Source organism: Hirundo rustica, unplaced genomic scaffold (genome assembly GCF_015227805.2).
Source record: "Hirundo rustica isolate bHirRus1 unplaced genomic scaffold, bHirRus1.pri.v3 scaffold_467_arrow_ctg1, whole genome shotgun sequence".
NCBI lineage: Eukaryota > Metazoa > Chordata > Aves > Passeriformes > Hirundinidae > Hirundo > Hirundo rustica.
The window spans coordinates 1-21028 of NW_026690512.1; the positions used below are offsets into that span (position 1 = coordinate 1).

Consider the following 21028-nt stretch of genomic DNA (forward strand, 5'->3'; position numbering starts at 1 on the left):
CACCCGGGACCCAGCTGGGTGTCGGAACAAAACAGCTCTGAGCTTGGAGGAGAAACCAGAGCTCAACCTGCCTTGGCACGGGGATCTTTCCCTCCTGGGTGTGGGAAGGGCAGAGGATGAAGGATTTGGGGCGCTGCAGGGGTTTAGGGGCGCAGCAGGGAACGGGCTCGCGCTCCCTCCCCTGCTCGGTGTGTCACGTGTGCCAGAGGAAGCGGTGGCACTTCCTGCCCCGAGCGCCTCCGTCCCGGCACCCCCAAACCCGGGGGAGCATTCCCCGCTCCTGCCAGGGCCCGGCGCGGCCCTGCTCTCCGGGGGATCCCATGGAGGACGAGGTGGGTGCCGGGGTCCGCGCTGCCCCCCCAAGAGCAGGAGCTGTGCCAGGCTGCGTCACAGCCTCGGGCCTGGAGCCCCCAGCCCCTGCCCAGGACAGCCGGGCAGCAGGGAGCCGTCCCAGCCCCACGGATCCAGCCCCTCCTGCAGGGACAAGGGGGTTGGGATTGGGATGGGTCTGGATCCTGCCTGCTGCAGGGGGAAGTGTCTGGGAACGGCCTCGGTCCCGGTGGCGCGTTCCTGCGTTGCTGTGCCCTGGATTCCTGAAGGAGTCCTGTGGCATCCTCAGGCATTGGCCGGCGTCCCCAGATCTCGGTTCCTGGTGAAAACAGACCTGTTGTGTCCAGGATTTCCTCCTCTCCACAGTCCCAGCCCCGTGGCAGGATTAGGGGATGTCGTGGTTGAGGATCTTGGGGTCCTTCTGGACGCTTCCTGGAAACCCACGCTGCTGCTCCTGAGGCGGGGCTGTGGAGCCGTTTCCTCTCTGTCCTGTAAGATCCCTTCGTTCCCGATCTCCCTGATCCCAGGGGTGTTTTTCCAGGCCGGGCTGTCCCCGATGTCCTTGTGAGCTGGTAATTCCCGTTGTCCCAGGAGCTTTTCCTTGGTCTATATTTAATTCATTCACCGTTGGGAGCTCGTTCTCTGCCCCTTCAGATGCCGCGTTCCTTTCCCTTGCCGTGAGGGTCAGGGGAGCCAGGATGTGGTTATCCCGAGGGTGGGAAGCGGGGGCCACCAGGGAATGGGACACTGGAGTCACATGTCCAGGGAGTTCCTGGATCCCGCCACAGAGCTGTCTGCTCCAAACAGCTGAAGCTGGAACTGGAGCAGTTTGGGGCTGTTCCCAGTCTTTCATCCGGCGTGGAGCTTGGTGAGATCCAGGTGGCATTCCCGTGCCAGTGCCAAAGGACACCTGGGAGCCTGTGGAGTGTTGGCTCCCGTGGTTTTCCAAAGCTGGCACTTCAGGGTTTGCAATTTCCCACTTTTCCGGGGGGAATCCGCTTCCTGGGTCATTTTCTTATTGTTTGGGGTCTGCTCGGAGAATTCCCGCTTGTTTCTTTGGCATTCCTTCTTGAGTTGGCCCAGCAGATCCTCAGGGAGGTACAAAACCATGGAGAATCCCTCTGGATCCAACCTGGAGTGCATTGTTGTACTTTAGAGTTGTATTTCTCTTACCTGGAAGGTTGAACGTGGTGACTCTGGGGAGAAACCACCCAATTTTGGTAGTGGGGACATTCAGCACTTGTGTTGTGTCCCAGGAAAAGGGCTTTCCCTGGAAAGAAAAGAGTGGATTTTCATGGATTTACAGCTCCAAACGTGGCGTTGTCCATGGGGCACAGCCGGCAGGGTGGGACTGGGGGGGTCCAATCTGAGCCGGAGCCCCCGGTCCCAGCTCCAGCCCGGCTGTGAGCCTGATCCCGGCGCTCCCGCTGCTCTCCCCAGCCTGGAATCGTGTCCCCGTTCAAGCGCGTGTTCCTGAAGGGGGAGAAGGGCCGGGATAAGAAGGCCCAGGAGAAGGTGACGGAGCGGCGGCCGCTGCACACCGTGGTGGTGGCGCTTCCCGACCGCGTGGAGCCCGACCTGCTGCTCCACGACTACATCGAGAAGGAAGTCAAGGTACCCAGCAGGGCCCCGCTCCTTGGGCGCTCCTCCCCGCCGTCCCGGCCGATGTCCCACTGGGAGCCCCTTCCCCCTTGGCTTTTGCCCGCTCAGGGACACCAGATGTCGGGGGCTTTCCCCGACATTCAGGTGGTTTCAGGGTCCTTTGCTCTCCTGCACAGCTCTGAGCCAAGCCAAAGGAAGAGACGGAGTTCTCAGGTTTAGATTTTTCAAGGTTGCATACTTCGTTTATTGTTTCTTATCTTACAATTTTCTCGGAGTCCGACAAGATGTTTGCAGCTGCATGGACTCCTCACGTCTCCCCCCGAGCTGGGCTGTCCTTATCTTTTATACTAATTACTACGTATTCTTTATTTACTATTTATTACCAATGTCTATCACTATTACTAAAAAGGTCATCTTTACTCTGACCCAATCCTCACTAACTACTTTGTGCCAACGTCACTGCAGAAATGGAGTGAGGGAAGGAGAAGGAAGAAGGAGAAGGAGACAACGCCCCAAATTCTCCATCTTGTCCCCATTCACTTCAATGCTAGAAACCTAAATATACTGTTTTTTCACCCTGTGATAAGCTAAACTACTATTTCTCACACTCTTGTGGCCTGTAAACCCTCTCTCAGTGTAGGAAGTTTTTCCCATGGGCTGAGATCAAAGCCAGTGTCCCTCTGGGCTCTGGGCTGGGGTCCCAGACCCCCCTGCCCAGGTCCCTGACCCTCCAGGGCAGCCACAGGAACACCCTGGGCTCCAACACCCCTTGTCCAGAGCTCCTCCCCAGCTCTCCCCAGTCCCCCCTTGGGCCTGGAAGGGGCTCTGAGCGTTCCGTGGAGCGTTTCTTTTTCCGGGCGAACGTTCCCAGCTCTCACCCATCTCCGGTTCTCCTTTGTGATCGGGCACACAAAGCAATCACACGGAGACGAGAGATTCGCAGGGCAGAGAGTTCCTCCGAGAGAGCCAAGGCTGAGCCCAGCCCAGAGCCCCTCTGCCTGGTTATTTCTTACTTTTTATACATCTGTGGGTCTGGCTGTGGGTTGGTGTCACCGAGACACACACAGCAGCCACACACAGTCAGGAGGTTTTGCAGAGCAGAGGTTTCTCCGTCCAGCCCAAAAGCTGAATCCAGGCAGAGAGAGCCTCTTTGTTTTATTTCTTACTTTTTATACATTTGTGGGTCTAGCAGAAGATTGGCTTTTTGGGGTTTCCACCCCTCAGCCTCAGTGGCCAGAGCAGCTGTCAGTTACAATTGTTTTCAGGTTAGAAATATGCAAACAAAGGACAGGGAATGAAAAACAAAGGATTTGTTTATGTTACATCTGTGGGAAAAAGGTAGAAAACTGCTCTAATATTGTACAGTGACTAAAAAGATCTGACTCCATTTATGAAAATCAAAAGGCTATAAAAAACTCAGAAAAACCAGGGTAACAGATTGCCTTCTGGAGTTTCCACCCCTCAGCCTCAGTGGCCAGACCAGCTGTCAGTTACAATTGTTTTCAGGTTAGAAATGTGCAAACAAAGGACAGAGAATGAAAAACAAAGGATTTGTTTATGTTACACGTGTGAGAAAAGGCAGAAACTGCTCCTAATATTGTACAGTAGCTAAAAGGTCTGACTCCATTTTATGAACAATCAAAAGGCTTTAAAAAAACTCAGAAAAAACCAGGGTGACACTCCTTGGGGCGTCTCCTTGTCACCCTGGTTTTTCTGAGTTTTTAAGGCCTTTTTGAATTTCATAAATGGAGTCAGATCTTTTCGTTACTGTAGGATATTAGAGCAGTTTTCTACCTTTTCCCACAGATGTAACATAAACAAATCCTTTGCTTTTCATTCTCTGTCCTTTGTTTGCGTATTTCTAACCTGAAAACAATTGTAACTGACGGCTGGTCTGGCCACTGAGGCTGAGGGGTGGAAACTCTAAAAGCCAATCTTCTGCTGGACCCACAAATGTATAAGAAGTAAGAAATAAACCAAGGGGTTTCTCCTCTCCTCTCTCTCGGCTGTGAGCTGGATCGGAAGGACCTCTGTGAAAGTCTCCTGTCTGCGTGTGACTGCTCTGTGCGCCTCGGTGACACCTCCCCGCCTCGTCGTGCCGTGCCCGGGGTGCTGTCCGCGCTCCGGTGACGGTTCGGCTCTTCTCTCCCAGTACCTAGGGCAGCTCATGTCCGTCCCGGGCTACCTGAACCCCTCCAGCCGCACGGAGATCCTGCGCTTGATCGACAACGCCAAGGTGAGCGCCGGGCTGCTGGGGGGCTCCCGGAGCCTCCCCGGGGCTGGGGCCTGGGCTCTGCCTCCGGCTGCCCCGTGGGCGCGAGGGAGAGCTGTTCCCAGGGGGAGTCACTGCGATCGGGCACGCAAAGCATCACACGGAGACGAGAGATTCGCAGGGCAGAGGGTTCCTCCGAGAGAGCCAAGGCTGAGCCAAGCCCAGAGCCCCTCTGCCTGGTTATTTCTTACTTTTTATACATTTGTGGGTCTGGCTGGGGATTGGCTTCTGGAGTTATCACCCCTCAGCCTCAGTGGCCAGACCAGCCGTCAGTTACAATTGTCTTCAGGTTAGAAATGTGCAAACAAAGGACAGGGAATGAAAAACAAAGGATTTGTTTATGTTACATCTGTGAGAAAGGTAGAAAACTGCCCTAATATTGTACAGTAACTAAAAAGATCTGACTCCATTTATGAAAATCAAAAGGCTATAAAAAACTCAGAAAAACCAGGGTAACAGATTGCCTTCTGGAGTTATCACCTCCCAGCCTCAGTGGCCAGACCAGCCGTCAGTTACAATTGTTTTCAGGTTAGAAATATACAAACAAAGGACAGGGAATGAAAAACAAAGGATTTGTTTATGTTACACGTGTGAGAAAAGGCAGAAACTGCTCCTAATATTGTACAGTAGCTAAAAGGTCTGACTCCATTTTATGAACAATCAAAAGGCTTTAAAAAAACTCAGAAAAAACAGGGTGACAAATCACCCCTGGGAGGGTCTGCCAAGGAAAAGCCGGAGTCTCCCTTGGAATGGAGAATGTGAACCCTCTTCCCTCCTAATTAGTATGATTTTGCAATTAGAGGCTCTCAGGCAGAGATAGGGGAATAGGAGAAACAGTTCTTTACTAGGAATATTTAAAAAAAAAGGAAAATACAAATGTAGCAGTACAAAAAACAAGCAAGGAAGCAAACAAAAATCCTGGAAAGAAACCCTGACAGGGTCAGGGATCTGACCTGGCACCCTGGTGGTCAGGGTGTTGGAAGCAGCCCAGATAAATCCTCCTGGAGTAACTGATGTGGTTCTGTGGAGTAGAGATGGTCCTGTAGAAAGTCCAGTGGTGGTGAGATGGATCCGGTCTTCCTGCGGGGATCCAGTGGGAAACCCGGATCCCTCGTGTCCTTCATTCCCAGTTTTTATCCAGCTGGGAGCAGCTGGCTCCTCCCCAGTGTGTGGAGCATCTCCCGGTGGGATGATGGAATGTGTCCTGTCATTGATTATCCTTAATGGCCCCTTATCAGGAGATAATGGAGGATGGAGGGGTGGTGACAGAGACAACAAACACCGCCCCACCTGGGTTTAACGGCTGGGACATTATCCGGAGGCATCCTCCTCCTTCCCTCCTGGAGTTACGAGGATAAAACATCTCCCAAAAAACCAGCTTTCACCAGATGAACCACAACACGCATTTTTAGGTTCCATAACCCAAGACAGAGGGCACCAGGGGGTGGAATGATTTCCCCGGGAAGCTGTGGCCCCATCCCTGGCAGCATTCCCGGCCAGACGGGGTGGGCAGCAGCCTGGGATAGCAGAAAGCGTCCCTGCCCCTGGCAGGGAGCTGGAGAGATCCTTATCCCCTGCCAACCCCAAACGCGCGCGCGTCCCGGCGTTGCAGAGGGCCCACCAGCTCCCGGGGCAGCTGAGCGCGGAGCACGACGCCCTCATCAGCCTGTCTGCCTACAACGTCAAGCTGGTGTGGAGGGACGGGGAGGACCTGATCCTCAGGGTGCCCATCCACGACATCGCCTCCGTGTCCTACGTCCGCGACGACTCCGCGCACCTGGTCGTGCTCAAGACAGGTGAGCCGCGGCCCGCGGAGGGCCAGGTGGGATTGGGATTGGGCACGGAGCCAGCCGGGACGTGGGGGATGTCGCTGCCCGCGGCAGGGGGTGCGGCTGGGCGGTCTCTCCAGCCCAGAGCGTTCCGGGAGGGCTCGGTGACGTTCCCTGTGCCGTGCGCGTCACGCCTGCGTGGTTTGGGAACCGGGGAGGGCTGAGCCAGGCGTTTACCTGGTTACAAACCCCGTGGACAGGCTGTGGAATGAAGGAGTAAACGCCTCAGGGGGTGGAAATCTGGAATCCTGAACTGTGAAAAACAGCCGGTGTTCAAAGCCAGCTCCAAACCGGAGGCTTTTCATCCCGCTGTCCTGCTTCAGGGCTCCTCCTGACCTGCAGGACTCCTTCCCGTCCCCTTCCCTGCGCTGCCTTTCCTCACCCGCGCTCTCCCCTCAGCTCAGGATCCCGGGATCTCGCCCAGCCAGAGCCTGTGTGCCGAGGGCTCCAAGGCGCTGACGTCGGGCTCGCTGTCGGAGAGCGCGGGGGGCCCGCTGGAGTCCTGCTGCCTGGTGGTGCTGGCCACGGAGAGCAAGGTACAGCTCCGGGGAGACCCTGGGAGCGCCTCGGCCCGGCCTCGGAGGCGCTGGGAGGTTCCTGCCTCCTGGGTTGTGATGGTGGAGCCACAGACGCCGCGGTGGCCAAACCCCGCGGCGCGTCCGGAGCCTTCCCCGCTCTCGCAGCTCGCGGGACGCCGATTTAGGGGGGCCAGGTGTGGCCGGGCATTGCTGGAGCACCTGGAGAGGGAATCCTGCTCCCTGTCCCACCCCTGGGACACAAGAGGGTCTCCAGGAAGCGTTTCCCTTGGCCCCTGCCACCCAGAGCCTTCTGCAGCAGCCCGGGACGCACGAGGACCATCCCGCAGCGGGGTTTTGCTGATGGGGCTGATTCCCCTGTGCCGAGCTGGGCGTTTGTCTCACCCCGTGTCTGGATCCAGGGACCGCGGCCTCTCCCATCTCCGCTGAGGGTGGAGTTTCTGGCGTTCCCCGGGGCGCCCGCACCCCTCTGGGATGAGCCAAAATCCCAGGGAGCTGCGTGGAGGAGCCCGGGCACGGGCTGTGGGGGCTCCTGGGACGATGCTGGAGCACCCCAGCTCCCCGTGCCAGATGGAGGAGGGCGGGGACGCCGGGAGGGCGACGGAGCCGGGCCCTGTGATTCACCCCAGGCCGAGGGAGAGGGGAGACGCGGCTGCGTGGGGCCCGCCACAGCTCCCTGCTCGTCCGCAGGCGGCCGCCGAGGAGCTGTGCTCCCTGCTCAGCCAGGTCTTCCAGATCGTTTACACCGAGTCCACCATCGACTTCCTGGACCGCGCCATCTTCGACGGCGCCTCGACGCCCACGCGGCACCTGTCCCTGCACAGCGGTGCGTGCGCCCCGGGGTGCTCCCTGCCCCTTCCCCTGCCCCTGCCCGGGGCTCACACACACCCACAGGCACCGGCACACCCAGCCCCCGGCGCTGCCCACCGCGTCCCCGGGCGGGGACTGCACCCCTGCCCGGGCACCCTGTCCCAGTGCCCGCCCTCTCCCTGAAGGAATCGTTCTGGGATCCAACCTAAACCTGCCCTGGCACGACCTGAGGCCTTTTCCTCTCACCTGGTCACTCATTCCTGGCCCTTTCCCTTCCCAGCCAAGTCAGCCATCCCCTAAACCTGCCCTGGCACAACCTGAGGCCTTTTCCTCTCACCTGGACACTCATTCCTGGCCTCTCCAGCCAAGTCAGCCATCCCCTAAACCTGCCCTGGCACAACCTGAGGTCATTTCCTTTCATCTGGTCACTCATTCCTGGCCTCTCCTGAGGCACAGCCTGAGGCTGTTTCCTCTCACCTGGTCACTCATTCCTGGCCCGTTCCCTTCTCAGCCAAGTCAGCCATTCCCTAAACCTGCCCTGGCACGACCTGAGGCCTTTTCCTCTCACCTGGTCACTCATTCCTGGCCTCTCCAGCCATCCCCTAAACCTGCCCGTGCACAACCTGAGGCCGTTTCCTCTCACCTGGTCACCCATTCCTGGCCCCTTCCCTTCCCAGCCGAGTCATCCATCACCCTGTGTCTCTCCTGTGCCTCTCACATTCCATCTCCCCCATGCTTTCCCTCCAGATGACTCCTCCACCAAAGTGGACGTGAAGGAGCCCTTCGAGGCGGACGCCAGCACTTTGTGAGTGATCCGTGTCCCCTGGAGCCGGGATTAACCCGGATCTGAGCCCGGCCCGGCCTCGGGGCGTTGGCACGGGTCCCGGCCTGGATTGCTGTGCCCTCAGCGCTCAGGGAGTCACATCCGCTCGCTGTCCCCGTGTCAGCGCGGTGCAGGGTCAGCAGCTGCAGCTGGGAGGAAGGTTTTCCCCAAGAACTCGTTATTCGGGAAAGTTTTCCCTCCTGGGTCTCTGGGAACACCGGCAGTGTTTGTGGGGTGAGATCCTGACACACAGACCTCTGGTAAACGTGGAGGGATGCTCCTGGAATAGCCAGCAGAGAGGGATCCTCTAGGAACATTTAACATTCCTAGAGGAGTTAGGAACCTTACTGAAAATTGCACATTTAAGCCCAAAGCACGGAGCATGGGGATTTTTCCCTGTGTTGTTCCCAATGAGGAAGCAGCCAGAGGGATAATTCCCCACACAGGGCTTCGTTCTCACCAAAGCAGAGCCCCGTTCCCTGGGGATCCCGGGGCTTCCAGAATCACGGAATACCCTGGCTTGGGAGGCTCCCCAAGGATCAGAGCCCAGCTCCCGGCCCCCCAAACATCCCAGCAGCTCCTCCCCGGGGGGCTGTGGCCTGTTGCCACATGACGCGAGCTTCTGTGGGACGGTTACGGAGCAGAGTGTGGGAGCTCAGACGCGGAGCTGTAACGGTCCCACGGAAGCTCGCGCGGCAGCGGCGGCCCGCTCACCGTGCCGGGGCTGGCAGTTCCTTTGCAGACACGCTGGAAGCGGGGGACACGTCCCCGTCCTCCTTCCCGTCCCCACACGCCACCACGGCCAGCGAGAGCGAGCTCAGCACCACGGCCACCGAGCTGCTGCAGGACTACATGATGACGGTGGGACGGGGCTCGGGGGCGGCCGGCGGGGCAGGAGCGGCTCGTGCCCGTCCTCCCCAGCCAGGCTCAGGGAATCCCGGGGCGGTTTGGGTGGGAAGGGGCTGAGAGGATGATCCAGTCCCACCCCCTGTCCTGGCAGGGACACCTCCCGCTGTCCCAGGCTGCTCCAAGCCCTGTCCAGCCCGGCCTTGGGCGCTGCCAGGGATCCAGGGGCAGCCGCAGCTGCTCTGGGAATTCCAGCCCAGTCCCTCACTACCTTCCCAGCCAGGAATGTCTTCCCAGTATCCTGTCTGACTCACCACTTTCCCAGTGGAAGCCATTCCCTGTGTGCTGTCCCTCCAGCCCTTGTCCCCAGTCCCTCTCCAGCTCTCCTGGAGCCCCTCCAGGCCCTGCCAGGGGCTCGGAGCTCTCCCTGGAGCCTTCTCCTCTCCAGGGGAACATTCCCAGCTCTCCCAGCCCGGCCCCAGCTCCTCTGTGTCCCCCCCAGGACCATCTCCCGTTTTCCCTGTCCCAGCATCCAAGTCCCCTCGTGCCCCGAGACTCCCCGGGTCACAGCCCTGGCGACCCCCCGAGCTCCCCGCTCCCTTCCCGGGGGCTCCTGGCCCTGCCCGAGCCCCCTCCCCGCAGCCAGGGGGCCGAGGTGCCACGGGGCCGTGGTGTCCCCGCAGCTGCGCACGAAGCTGTCCTCGCAGGAGATCCAGCAGTTCGCCATGCTGCTGCACGAGTACCGCAACGGGGCCTCCATCCACGAGTTCTGCATCAACCTCAAGCAGCTCTACGGGGACAGCAGGAAATTCCTGCTCCTGGGTGAGTGCAGGGGCGCGGGGAGCCTCAAACCAGCGTCCCGACCCTTCTCTCCTGGGGGGATTCCTCAGGCCTGAGGCAGCTGGGCCGTCCAGCCCCGCTCGTCCCACAGCTTCGGGCTCTCCTCGGAGCTGTTCCCTGCTCCCACCTGGCTGTGAGGCACCTGGGGGTTTCCTCCGGATCCAGGGGACCTAATCCAGAGCTGAAACCTCCCCGAGAGCTGGGAACCCTGGGAACCTCCTCCGGAGCTGAGACCCCCAAACCTGGGACTCCCAAACCTGGGAACCTTTTCCAGACCCAAGACTGCCCCAAACCTGGGAACCTCCTCCAGACCTGAGACTCCCAAACCTGGGAACCTCCCCTAGACCTGAGACTGCCCCAAACCTGGGAACCTCTTCCAGATCTGAGATTCTGCCCCAAACCTGAGACTCCCAAACCTGGGAACCTTTTCCAGACCTGAGACTGCCCCAAACCTGGGAGCCTCCTCCAGACCTGAGACTCCCAAACCTGGGAACCTTTTCCAGACCAAAGATTCCCAAACCTGGAAACCTCCCCTAGACCTGAGACTGCCCCAAATCTGGTACTCCCAAACCTAGAAAACCTCCTCCAGAGCCAGGGGATTTAATTCCAACCTGGAAATCTCCAGGCCAGGAAGCCTCCTCCAGACCGGGGAAGTTTTAAACAGCCTGGCTTTTAATATCCTAGGAAAACAAAATCACAAAATGCCCCCAGGGCAGGAGCGGTGTCTGACCGCACCTGGGGCCTCTCACCTGGCCCCGATAGCCAGGGAAAAGGAGGCAGGAACTGAAAATCCCCGCGGGAAGGGAGCAGTGTGTGGGGCCCTGGGGACACCGAGGGGACAGGACAGATGTCCCTGCTGGGACAGGCTGTCGGGATAAGCTCAGCAAAGCCGGGGGAGGAATTCGGAGCTCGGAAGATCCTGCTCGGGCCGGATTTGGGGCCTCGGGGGACCCCGGGGGCGAGGGATCCCCGGGACGCCGAGCGCTCACCGTGTCCCCGCTGCAGGCCTGCGTCCCTTCATCCCCGAGAAGGACAGCCAGCACTTCGAGAACTTCCTGGAGACCATCGGCGTGAAGGACGGCCGCGGCATCATCACGGACAGCTTCGGGCGCTACCGGCGCTCGCTGGGCGCCGCCTCCGCCTCCAACGGCACCGGCGCCGCCGGCAGCTCCGACGAGCAGTCCGTGCCCTCGGAGGAGGACGAGTGGGACCGCATGATCTCCCACATCAGCAGCGACATCGAGGCGCTGGGCTGCAGCCTGGACCGGGACTCGTCCTGAGGGAGCCCGGCAGCGGCGGCCGCTCCCGCCCGGGGGGACGTGGGGCTGTGCCCGCGGGGATGTGGAGGGTGGAGCTGGTCCCTGCGTGATCCTGGGACACCACGGGGCTGATCCCTGCGTGATCCTGGGACACCACGGAGCTGATCCTGCGTGATCCTGGGACACCACGGGGCTGGTCCCTGCGTGATCCTGGGACACCACGGGGCTGATCCCTGCGTGATCCTGGGACACCACGGGGCTGATCCTGCGTGATCCTGGGACACCACGGAGCTGATCCTGCGTGATCCTGGGACACCACGGGGCTGATCCTGCGTGATCCTGGGACACCACAGAGCTGATCCCTGCGTGATCCTGGGACAGGGAGCTGATCCCTGCGTGATCCTGGGACACCATGGAGCTGGTCCCTGCGTGATCCTGGGACACCATGGAGCTGGTCCCTGCGTGATCCTGGGACACCACGGAGCTGGTCCCTGCGTGATCCTGGGACAGGGAGCTGGTCCCTGCGTGATCCTGGGACAGGGAGCTGATCCCTGCGTGATCCTGGGACACCACGGAGCTGATCCTGGTGGGACCCCAGAACGGGGAGCTGCCCTCAGGGGGATCCCAGGACACAGAGCTGCCCCTGGAGCTGCCCTCGGGGCGATCCCAGAAGGGGGAGCTGCCCTCAGAGGGGACATGGAGCATGGATCTGCCCTCAGAGAGGACACGGAACACCAACCTGAGCCCTCACAGGGATCCTGGCACATGGATCTGCCCTCGGAGGGGACGTGGAACACCAACCTGTGCCCTCACAGAGATCCTGGCACACGGATCTGCCCTCTGTGGGATCCCCAGCAGGATGTCTGCGCTGCCCCAGCCTCAGCAACAGCTCCAGGGGCTCCCTCTGCACCCCCAGGCTCCCAGTGGGACTTGGGGGCCAGCTCTGGTGTGGATTTGGGGGACAGACGTGCTCCTGAGGGATGTCCCAAGGGGCTGGATCTGCTCCCCACGCCCCCCAGTTTACAGTTTGCACAGCGGGTCCCCCAGAAGCGCCCCCCACCCCCCAATGAAGTTTTTCCACAATGTGAATTTTTTCACCCTCTCATCCATGGTATCGGAACGTTCCGGAAGCTTCCAGCTTCCTCCAGTCACTGCCCCGCTCCTCACCCGCCCAGGGGGCGGGAGCTGAGCCAGGACCCCTCCCCTTTACCTGCATGTCCTGGGGAGCTGCCACCCTCAGAGGGGTCCCCAGTGGGGTCCCGGTGACCCCACAGCCACCCCGGGGGGGCTCCGTGTCCTCCCCCCTCGGGAGACAGGTGCTGACTCAGCACTTTGGGATCCAGCACATTCCAGCGGCCTCGGGATCCCAAATATCCCCATTCCAGGGGCCTCGGGACCCCAAATATCCCCATTCCAGGGGCCTCGGGACCCCAAATATCCCCATTCCAGGGGCCTCGGGACCCCAAATATCCCCATTCCAGAGACCTCAGGACCCCAAATATCCCCATTCCAGGGGCCTCGGGACCCCAAATATCCCCATTCCAGAGACCTCGGGACCCCAAATATCCCCATTCCAGGGGCCTCGGGATCCCAAATATCCCCATTCCAGGGGCCTCGGGATCCCAAATACCCATTCCAGAGACCTCGGGATCCCAAATATCCCCATTCCAGGGGCCTCGGGACCCCAAATATCCCCATTCCAGGGGCCTCGGGACCCCAAATATCCCCATTCCAGAGACCTCGGGATCCCAAATATCCCCATTCCAGGGGCCTCGGGACCCCAAATATCCCCATTCCAGGGGCCTCGGGACCCCAAATATCCCCATTCCAGAGACCTCGGGACCCCAAATATCCCCATTGCAGGGGCCTCGGGACCCCAAATATCCCCATTCCAGAGACCTCGGGACCCCAAATATCCCCATTCCAGAGGCCTCGGGACCCCAAATATCCCCATTCCAGAGGCCTCGGGACCCCAAATATCCCCATTCCAGAGGCCTCGGGACCCCAAATATCCCCATTCCAGAGGCCTCGGGACCCCAAATATCCCCATTCCAGAGACCTCGGGACCCCAAATATCCCCATTCCAGAGACCTCGGGACCCCAAATATCCCCATTCCAGAGACCTCGGGATCCCAAATATCCCCATTCCAGAGACCTCGGGACCCCAAATATCCCCATTCCAGAGACCTCGGGACCCCAAATATCCCCATTCCAGAGACCTCGGGACCCCAAATATCCCCATTCCAGAGACCTCGGGACCCCAAATATCCCCATTCCAGGGGCCTCGGGACCCCAAATATCCCCATTCCAGAGACCTCGGGATCCCAAATATCCCCACTCAGAAACCTCGGGACCCCAAATCCCAGAGACCTCAGGCTCCCAAACCCCCACTCCAGAGACCTCGGGACCCCAAATCCCCCCTGCACCGCTCTGGGGTGTCCCCCCACTGCAGACCCCCCTTCTCCCAGGGTATCCCAGCCCCTCCTCCCTCGGGAATTCAGGTGTGCTGGGGGCTGAGGCACCTCCGGGGACTCACCTGGGGACACGGGGCAGAAAACGGGGAGCAGGGGGGGGCCCGGACACGCCGGGGTTTGGGGAGCAGGAGCTCCCCTCGCTTCCTTCCCATCCCAGGTCTCTGCCACCCCCAAACCTGGAGGGGAGGGGGTATCCCCGACCCCCAGTGGTGCTGGGAGCACCCTGGGGTGCTGCTGCTCCCCAAAACCCATCCCGGTAACGCCCCCGGGCACCCCACTGCTGGAAAAGGGGCTCCCCAAAAACCCCAAAACCAGGCCTGGCAGGCGAGGTGCGATCCAAGGGGTGCAGGAGGCCTTTATTGAGCAGTCCAGGGGGCCGGGGGCAGGATGAGGGGCAGGAGGAAGGATCTGGGGGGGCTCTGTGCATCGATACGGGGGGGCCAGGACACCCCCGGCTGCTACATGGTCAGCTCCTGCAGGAGAGAGCAGAGTCGGGAATGCGGGGGTCACCCCAATTCCTGCTGGGAGAGCTGGGCTCACCCCAAATCCTGATGGGAGAGCTGGGGTCACCCCAAATCCTGATGGGATAAGGGGAGGGGGGGTCACAGCCCCAAATCCTGCTGGGAGAGCTGGGGTCACCCCAAATCCTGATGGGATAAGGGGAGGGGGGGGTCACAGCCCCAAATCCTGATGGGAGAGCTGGGGTCACCCCAATTCCTGCTGGGAGAGCTGGGCTCACCCCAATTCCTGCTGGGATAAGGGGAGGGGGGGTCACAGCCCCAATTCCTGCTGGGAGAGCTGGGCTCACCCCAATTCCTGCTGGGATAAGGGGAGGGGGGTCACAGCCCCAAATCCTGCTGGGAGAGCTGGGGTCACCCCAAATCCTGCTGGGATAAGGGGAGGGGGGTCACAGCCCCAAATCCTGCTGGGAGAGCTGGGGTCACCCCAAATCCTGCTGGGATAAGGGGAGGGGGGTCACAGCCCCAAATCCTGCTGGGAGAGCTGGGGTCACTGCCCCAAATCCTGATGGGATAAGGGGAGGGGGGGTCACAGCCCCAAATCCTGACTGAATATTGGGTGGGGAAGGGTCACAGCCCCAGTTCCCATTGGGATAAGGGGGGGCTCCCAGCCCCAGTTCCCATGGGATAAGGGGGGGCTCCCAGCCCCAGTTCCCATTGAGATAAGGGGGGGCTCCCAGCCCCAGTTCCCATGGGATAAGGGGGGGCTCCCAGCCTCAATTCCCATGGGATAAGGGGGGGCTCCCAGCCCCAGTTCCCATGGGACAAGGGGGGGGCTCCCAGCCCCAGTTCCCATGGGATAAGGGGGGGCTCCCAGCCTCAATTCCCATGGGATAAGGGGGGGCTCCCAGCCCCAGTTCCCATGGGATAAGGGGGGGCTCCCAGCCCCAGTTCCCATGGGATAAGGGGGGGCTCCCAGCCCCAGTTCCCATTGGGATAAGGGGGGGCTCCCAGCCCCAGTTCCCATGGGATAAGGGGGCGCTCCCAGCCCCAGTTCCCATGGGATAAGGGGGGGCTCCCAGCCCCAGTTGCCATGGGACAAGAGGGGGCTCCCAGCCCCAGTTCCCATTGGGATAAGGGGGGGCTCCCAGCCCCACTCACCATGATGGCGTTGACGATGTCGTTGTTGTTGTGCCGCAGCGCCCGCACGGCCTTGGGCCGCGACACGTTGGCCTGGGCCATCACCAGCTCGATGTCCCGCACCTCCAGCCCGGTCTCGTCCACCTGGGGAGGGCGGGCACGGCGCCGTGACCCCCCCGTGGCACACACCCAGCCCCGGGCAGCGGGGACCCCTGAGCCCCCTAAACCCCACCTGAATCCCCTAAACCCCCTAAACCCCACCTGCACCCCCTAAACCCCACCTGCAGCCCCTAAACCCCACCTGCAGCCCCTGCCAGCCCACAGACCCCACCTGGGCCATCACCCGCCCACCACCCTGCACCTCTCCAGCCCTGTCCCCGGGGGGGTCTCGGAGCCCCCCAGCACCGACCTCCTCCTCCTCCTCGCTCTCCTCCTTGATGGCCAGGGCAGGGGCAGCATCCGTCACCAGCGCCGAGTGCTCCAGCGGCACCTTGAACTTCTCGGCCGCCGCCTTGTGCACCTGCTGCGACAGGTCCTCGATCTGGGGGGGGAGCGGGGGTCAGCACGGCCCCCCCCCGAGCCGGGAGCCGCCCCCCCGGAGCCCCCCGAGCCCACCTTGGCCTCGCCGAACACGATGTAGATGTCGGAGGCGGGGCTCTTGAAGACGTCGGGTTTGGAGATGACGAAGAGGATGTTCTTGGATTTGCGGATGGTGATGCGGGTGACGCCGTGGATCTGCCGCAGCCCCAGCTTGGACATGGCCTGGGGCGGGGGGCGCAGTGAGCCCCGGCACAGCAGCTGGGAGGGGGGGGGACAGCCCCCCGTGACACCCCAAATCCCCCCGGAGCCGGAGATGGGGGGTGCTGCCCCTCGGCATGGCCGGGACCCCACAGACCCCCCCAGGACTGCCTCCCCCTCCCCAAACCCCGCGATGGGACCGGGCCCCCAGAGCCCCCCAGGACCCCCAGAGCCCCCCCCCCCAAACCCCGCGATGGGACGGGGCCCCCAGAGCCCCCCAGGACCCCCAGAGCCCCCCAGGACCCCCAGAGCCCCCCAGGACCCCCAGAGCCCCCCAGAGCCCCCCAGGACCCCCCCCACCTTGCGGGCCTTCTTCTCGCTGCGGCTCTGCTTGGCTTTGCTCAGCGGCTCCTCTCCGGGCCCGAGGCCGTGGGGCACCTGCCGGGAGGGGGGGGGGGGGGGGGGGCGGTCAGCCGAGCCCCCACGCCCCGGGGGTCCCCAGCACGCCCCCGACCCCCCCAAAACGCACCTGGGGCTGGGCGGGGGGCAGCTCTGAGCCCTCGGGCTCCTCCAGCTCCGGGATGGACTCGTCGTTGCTCTCGGACTCGTTCCCGGACCCTGTGCGCGGGGTGGGGGGCGGTGAGAGGGGCTCCCCGGCCCCCCCAAAGGCGGGGGCACCCCTCGGGACCCCCCCCTCACCTCGGTGGTTGGGCTGGCAGCGCTGGGGGGCCGGGGGGGCTCGGGGGGCCTCGGCCTCGCTGGACGAGCTCGACTCGGACTGCAGAGACCCCCGGGGGGGCGCCCGGCCCCCCCCAGCCCCTGCCCGGCCCCGGGGCTCCGGCTCCTTCTGCGGGGGGGGCTGGGGGGCTGCCAGGGCACAGGGGCTGAGCTGGGGGATCCCCGAAAACCCCCGGGGGCTCAGCCCCTCCTGTTCACCCCCATCACCCACCCTGCGACCCCCCCCGAAGCACCCCCGGCCCCCCCCCCCCCCCTTCAGGTCCCAACACCCCACGGCAAGGGGGGGGTTGAGCTGGTGGTGCCCCCAAAACCCCCAATGAAGCTGCGCCCACCCAGGGACCCCCCCAAATCCCCCCTCACGGGCAGTGCCTACCCAGGGACCCCCCCCAAAGAGGCTGGACCCCCCCCAGGACCCCCCAATAGGCAGTGCCCCCCCAAGGACCCCCCAAACCCCTCCATGGGCAGTGCCCCCCCAAGGACCCCCCCAAGGATCCCCCCAATAGGCAGTGCCCCCCCAAGGACCCCCCCAAAGTGCCCCCCCGTGGGGGTGGGGGCTCTCTCACCTTCCAGGTGTTTCCGGGACAGGGGCGGCTCCGGGGGGGGCTCCAGGCTGGGGGGGCTCGGGGCGGGAGGAGGCACTTGGCGGAGTTCGGGGGGCGCGGGGCGGGGGGGCTCAGGGGGAGCCCCCGCGGTGGGGAGGGGGCCGGGCGCGCCCCCCGCCACGGCCTCCTCTTCCTCCCGCCGCTCGGGGGGGGCCGCGGGGGGGCTCGGGGGGGCTTTGGCATCGGTGCCCCGCGCGGCGCGGCCGGGGGGCTCGGGGGGCTCCTGCGGGGCGGGGCGCGGCTCCCCCGGCCCGGCCCCGCGCCCCGAAAAGGCACCGGGTGGTGGGAGCGGCCCGGGGGGGGCCGGGGGGGTCCCCACAAACACCTCCCGCTCCGAGGCCGTGAACCGCGGCGAGGGGGGCGCGGGGGCCGCGTCCTCATCCTCTTCCTCCTCTTCCTCTCCTCCCTCCTCCTCCTCCTCGGGCTCCGCGGCGCTGCCCTCGGGGCCGGCGACAACGCGCGGCTCCGGGGACAAATCCTCGGCCCAGGCGGTGGCAGCGTCCCCCCGCCGGGCAGGGACACCCCCGGGGGGCCGTGACGGCACCGGGGGACACGGGGGGACGGCCACCCCGGCTGCCAGCGCCACGGGGGACACGGCCCGGGGACACGGGACAGGGACAGCGGCCGGGGCCACCGCAGCAGCGGTCACGGCGGGCGTCTCATCCCGGGGGGCTGGGGTCACCGATGTCACCGGTCTGGCGTCCGTGGTGGCCATCAGGGCAGGTGTCACCGATGTCACCAGTCTGGTGTCTGTGGTGGCCATCAGGGCAGGTGTCACCGATGTCACCGGTCTGGTGTCTGTGGTGGCCATCAGGGCAGGTGTCACCGATGTCACCGGTCTGGCGTCTGAGCTATCCATCAGGGCAGGTGTCACCGATGTCACCGGTCTGGCGTCTGAGCTATCCATCAGGGCAGGTGTCACCGATGTCACCGGTCTGGCGTCCGTGGTGGCCATCAGGGCAGGTGTCACCGATGTCACCGGTCTGGCGTCTGAGCTATCCATCAGGGCAGGTGTCACCGATGTCACCGGTCTGGTGTCCGTGGTGGCCATCAGGGCAGGTGTCACCGATGTCACCAGGTCGGTGGCTGCAGTGGCCATCAGGGTGGATGTCACTGATGTCACCAAGTCAACGGCCACAGCATCCTTCAGGGTGGACGTCACTGGTGCCACCAGGACAGTGTCCGCAACTTCCATCTTGTCCAGCAGGCTTGATGCCACCGGTGTCACCAGGCTGGTGGCCCCAGGGTCAGGCTCATCTGGGGAGCTGGGTGTCACCAGTGGGGTTGGTGTCACCAGGTCAGTGGCCATGATACCCAGCTCAGGTGGTGGGCTGGGTGTCACCAGGCCGGTGGCTCCAGTGGCAGGCTCATCTGGTGGGCTGGGTGCCACCGATGTCACTACATCAGTGGCTGCAGCATCTGACGGGCTGGGTGCCACCAGGGCGGTGGCTGCGCTGTCCATCGCACTGGGTGTCACCACGTCACTGTCCATTGCGCTGGGTGTCACCATGTCACTGTCCATCGCGCTGGGTGTCACCACGTCACTGTCCATCGTGCTGGGTGTCACCTCGTCACTGTCCATCGCGCTGGGTGTCACCACGTCACTGTCCGTCGCGCTGGGTGTCACCACGTCACTGTCCCTCACGCTGGGTGTCACCTCGTCAGTGTCCCTCACGCTGGGTGTCACCTCGTCAGTGTCCCTCACGCTGGGTGTCACCGGTGTCACCAGCTCAGCATCCGCAGCGTTCGGTTCATCCAGTGGGGTCGGTGTCCCCGGTGTCACCACGTCGCTGTCCATCGCGCTGGGTGTCACCTCATCAGTGTCCATCGTACTCGGTGTCACTGGTGTCTCCAGCTCAGCATCTGCAGTGTCCAGCTCATCCAGTGGGGTCGGTGTCCCCGGTGTCACCACGTCACTGTCCATCACGCTGGCTGTCACTGGTGCCACCAGCTCAGCATCCACAGTGTCCAGCTCATCCAGTGGGGTCGGTGTCCCTGGTGTCACCAGGTCAGTGTCCAGCTCATCCAGTGGGGTCCGTGTCCCCATGTCACTGTCCATCACACTGGCTGTTACCACATCAGTGTCCCTCACACTGGCTGTCACTGGTGCCACCAGCTCAGCATCTGCAGTGTCCAGCTCATCCAGTGGGGTCGGTGTCCCTGGTGTCACCAGGTCAGTGTCCGGTTCATCCAGTGGGGTCGGTGTCCCCGGTGTCACCACATCAGTGGCCACGGTGTCCGGCTCATCAGGCGGGCTGGGTGTCACCGGGCTGGTGGCTGCAGCGTCCATCTCGTCCGGTGGGGTTGGTGTCACTGGTGTCACCAGGCCAGGGTCTACTGAGTCCATCACGCTGGGTGTCACCTGGTCGGTGCCCACCAGGCCAGGTGTCACAGGTGTCACCAGGTCTGTGTCCATCACGCCGGGTGTCACAGGTGTCACCAGGTCTGCATCCACTATACTGGGTGTCACAGGTGTCACCAGCTCAGTGTCCATCATACCAGGTGTCACAGGTGTCACCAGGTCTGTGTCCATCACGCCGGGTGTCACAGGTGTCACCAGCTCAGCATCCATCATACCAGGTGTCACAGGTGTCACCAGGTCTGTGTCCACTGAGTCCATCACGCTGGGTGTCACCTGGTCGGTGCCCACCAGGCCAGGTGTCACAGGTGTCACCAGCTCAGTGTCCATCATACCAGGTGTCACAGGTGTCACCAGGTCAGCATCCACTATACTGGGTGTCACAAGTGTCACCAGGTCTGTGTCCATCACGCCAGGTGTCACAGGTGTCACCAGGTCTGTGTCCGTCACACTGGGTGTCACAGGTGTCACCAGGTCAGCATCCACTATACTGGGTGTCACAGGTGTCACCCCATCACTGGCCGCAGTGTCGGTGTGCCCCAGGAGGGTCGGTGTCCCTGATGTCCCCACGCCGGTGGCTGCAGAGTCCGGCTCGCTGTGGCCATCAGCGCTGAGCTCCGGGCCGATGTCACCATCGCTGTCACCCCCAGGGCCGTGCTGGGGCTCCCCGGCCGTCCCTCCCCGCCGGTGGCTCCGGGGGTCCCCGGCACAGAGCGCGGCTCCAGAACCTTCCGCGGCCGCCGCCTCCTCGGGGGGCTCTGGCGGGGGCCACGGCCCCGCGACGGGGACAAAGGCGTGGCCGTCCAGCGCCGCGTCCCCTCCGGGGGGGGACACGGGTGTCCCCGGGGAGCCGGGAGCCGCCTCGGGGTGACACGGGGACCCCGCACGGAGGTGGAGCTCGACGCCGGCGGGGCCGGGGGGGGCCGGGGGTGTCCCCGGGGGTGTCCCCGGGGGTGTCCCCGCGTGCCGCTCCGTGCCGTACAGCCGCTCGTCCTCGTCCCCGTCGTAGGCGGCCGAGTCCGAGGAGGCGTCGGTGTCGTCGCGGAAGGCGAAGGCCTCGTCCCCCCCCTCGGGGATGGAGCTCTCGGACAGCGAGCGCAGGAAGGACGCCGAGGTGCTGCCTTCATCCTCCTCCTCCTCCTCCTCGGCGGGGCCCCGGGGCGAGATCTCCACGGCCTCGGCCTGGAAGAGGAGGCTGCCGCGGAACGGGAGCAGCGCCGCCGGGATCAGCCCCGAGCCCTCCTCATCATCATCATCATCATCCTCCTCATCCTCGTCCTCCGGCGTCTGCCCGTCCTCATCATCATCATCATCATCATCATCATCATCCACGCAGCCCGGCGGGGCGAAGAGACCGCACTCATCATCCTCC

The 21028-nt window shown here is 63.1% G+C and overlaps 2 protein-coding genes across 2 annotated transcripts; one reads left to right on the forward strand and one right to left on the reverse strand.

The window, feature by feature from the left end:
* The first annotated feature begins 305 nt into the window (after positions 1-305).
* Positions 306-12236, forward strand: CCM2 (CCM2 scaffold protein). Its single transcript, XM_040054127.1, has 10 exons — positions 306-332; positions 1771-1944; positions 4085-4168; positions 5817-6000; positions 6433-6569; positions 7260-7395; positions 8127-8184; positions 8934-9063; positions 9732-9870; positions 10894-12236. The coding sequence occupies exons 1-10, from the start codon at positions 321-323 to the stop codon at positions 11166-11168; spliced, it is 1329 nt and encodes a 442-aa protein (XP_039910061.1). The 5' UTR covers positions 306-320; the 3' UTR covers positions 11169-12236.
* A 1722-nt stretch (positions 12237-13958) lies between these two features.
* Positions 13959-21024, reverse strand: NACAD (NAC alpha domain containing; the record flags this gene model as incomplete). Its single annotated transcript, XM_040054126.2, has 9 exons — positions 13959-14094; positions 15241-15363; positions 15629-15760; positions 15835-15981; positions 16318-16395; positions 16487-16575; positions 16657-16824; positions 17259-17439; positions 17554-21024. Coding segments are annotated over 9 exons (4404 nt in total), but the record flags the coding sequence as incomplete, so codon positions are not given.
* Between the last annotated feature and the right edge of the window lie 4 nt (positions 21025-21028).

What these genes read in the sequence shown, in the direction of transcription:
- CCM2 (XM_040054127.1), top strand. An exon ending in CCTGGTCGTGCTCAAGACAG is followed by an intron (nt 6,001 to 6,432) that starts GTGAGCCGCGGC and finishes CTCTCCCCTCAG; the next exon opens with CTCAGGATCCCGGGATCTCG. An exon ending in CAGGAAATTCCTGCTCCTGG is followed by an intron (nt 9,871 to 10,893) that starts GTGAGTGCAGGG and finishes TCCCCGCTGCAG; the next exon opens with GCCTGCGTCCCTTCATCCCC.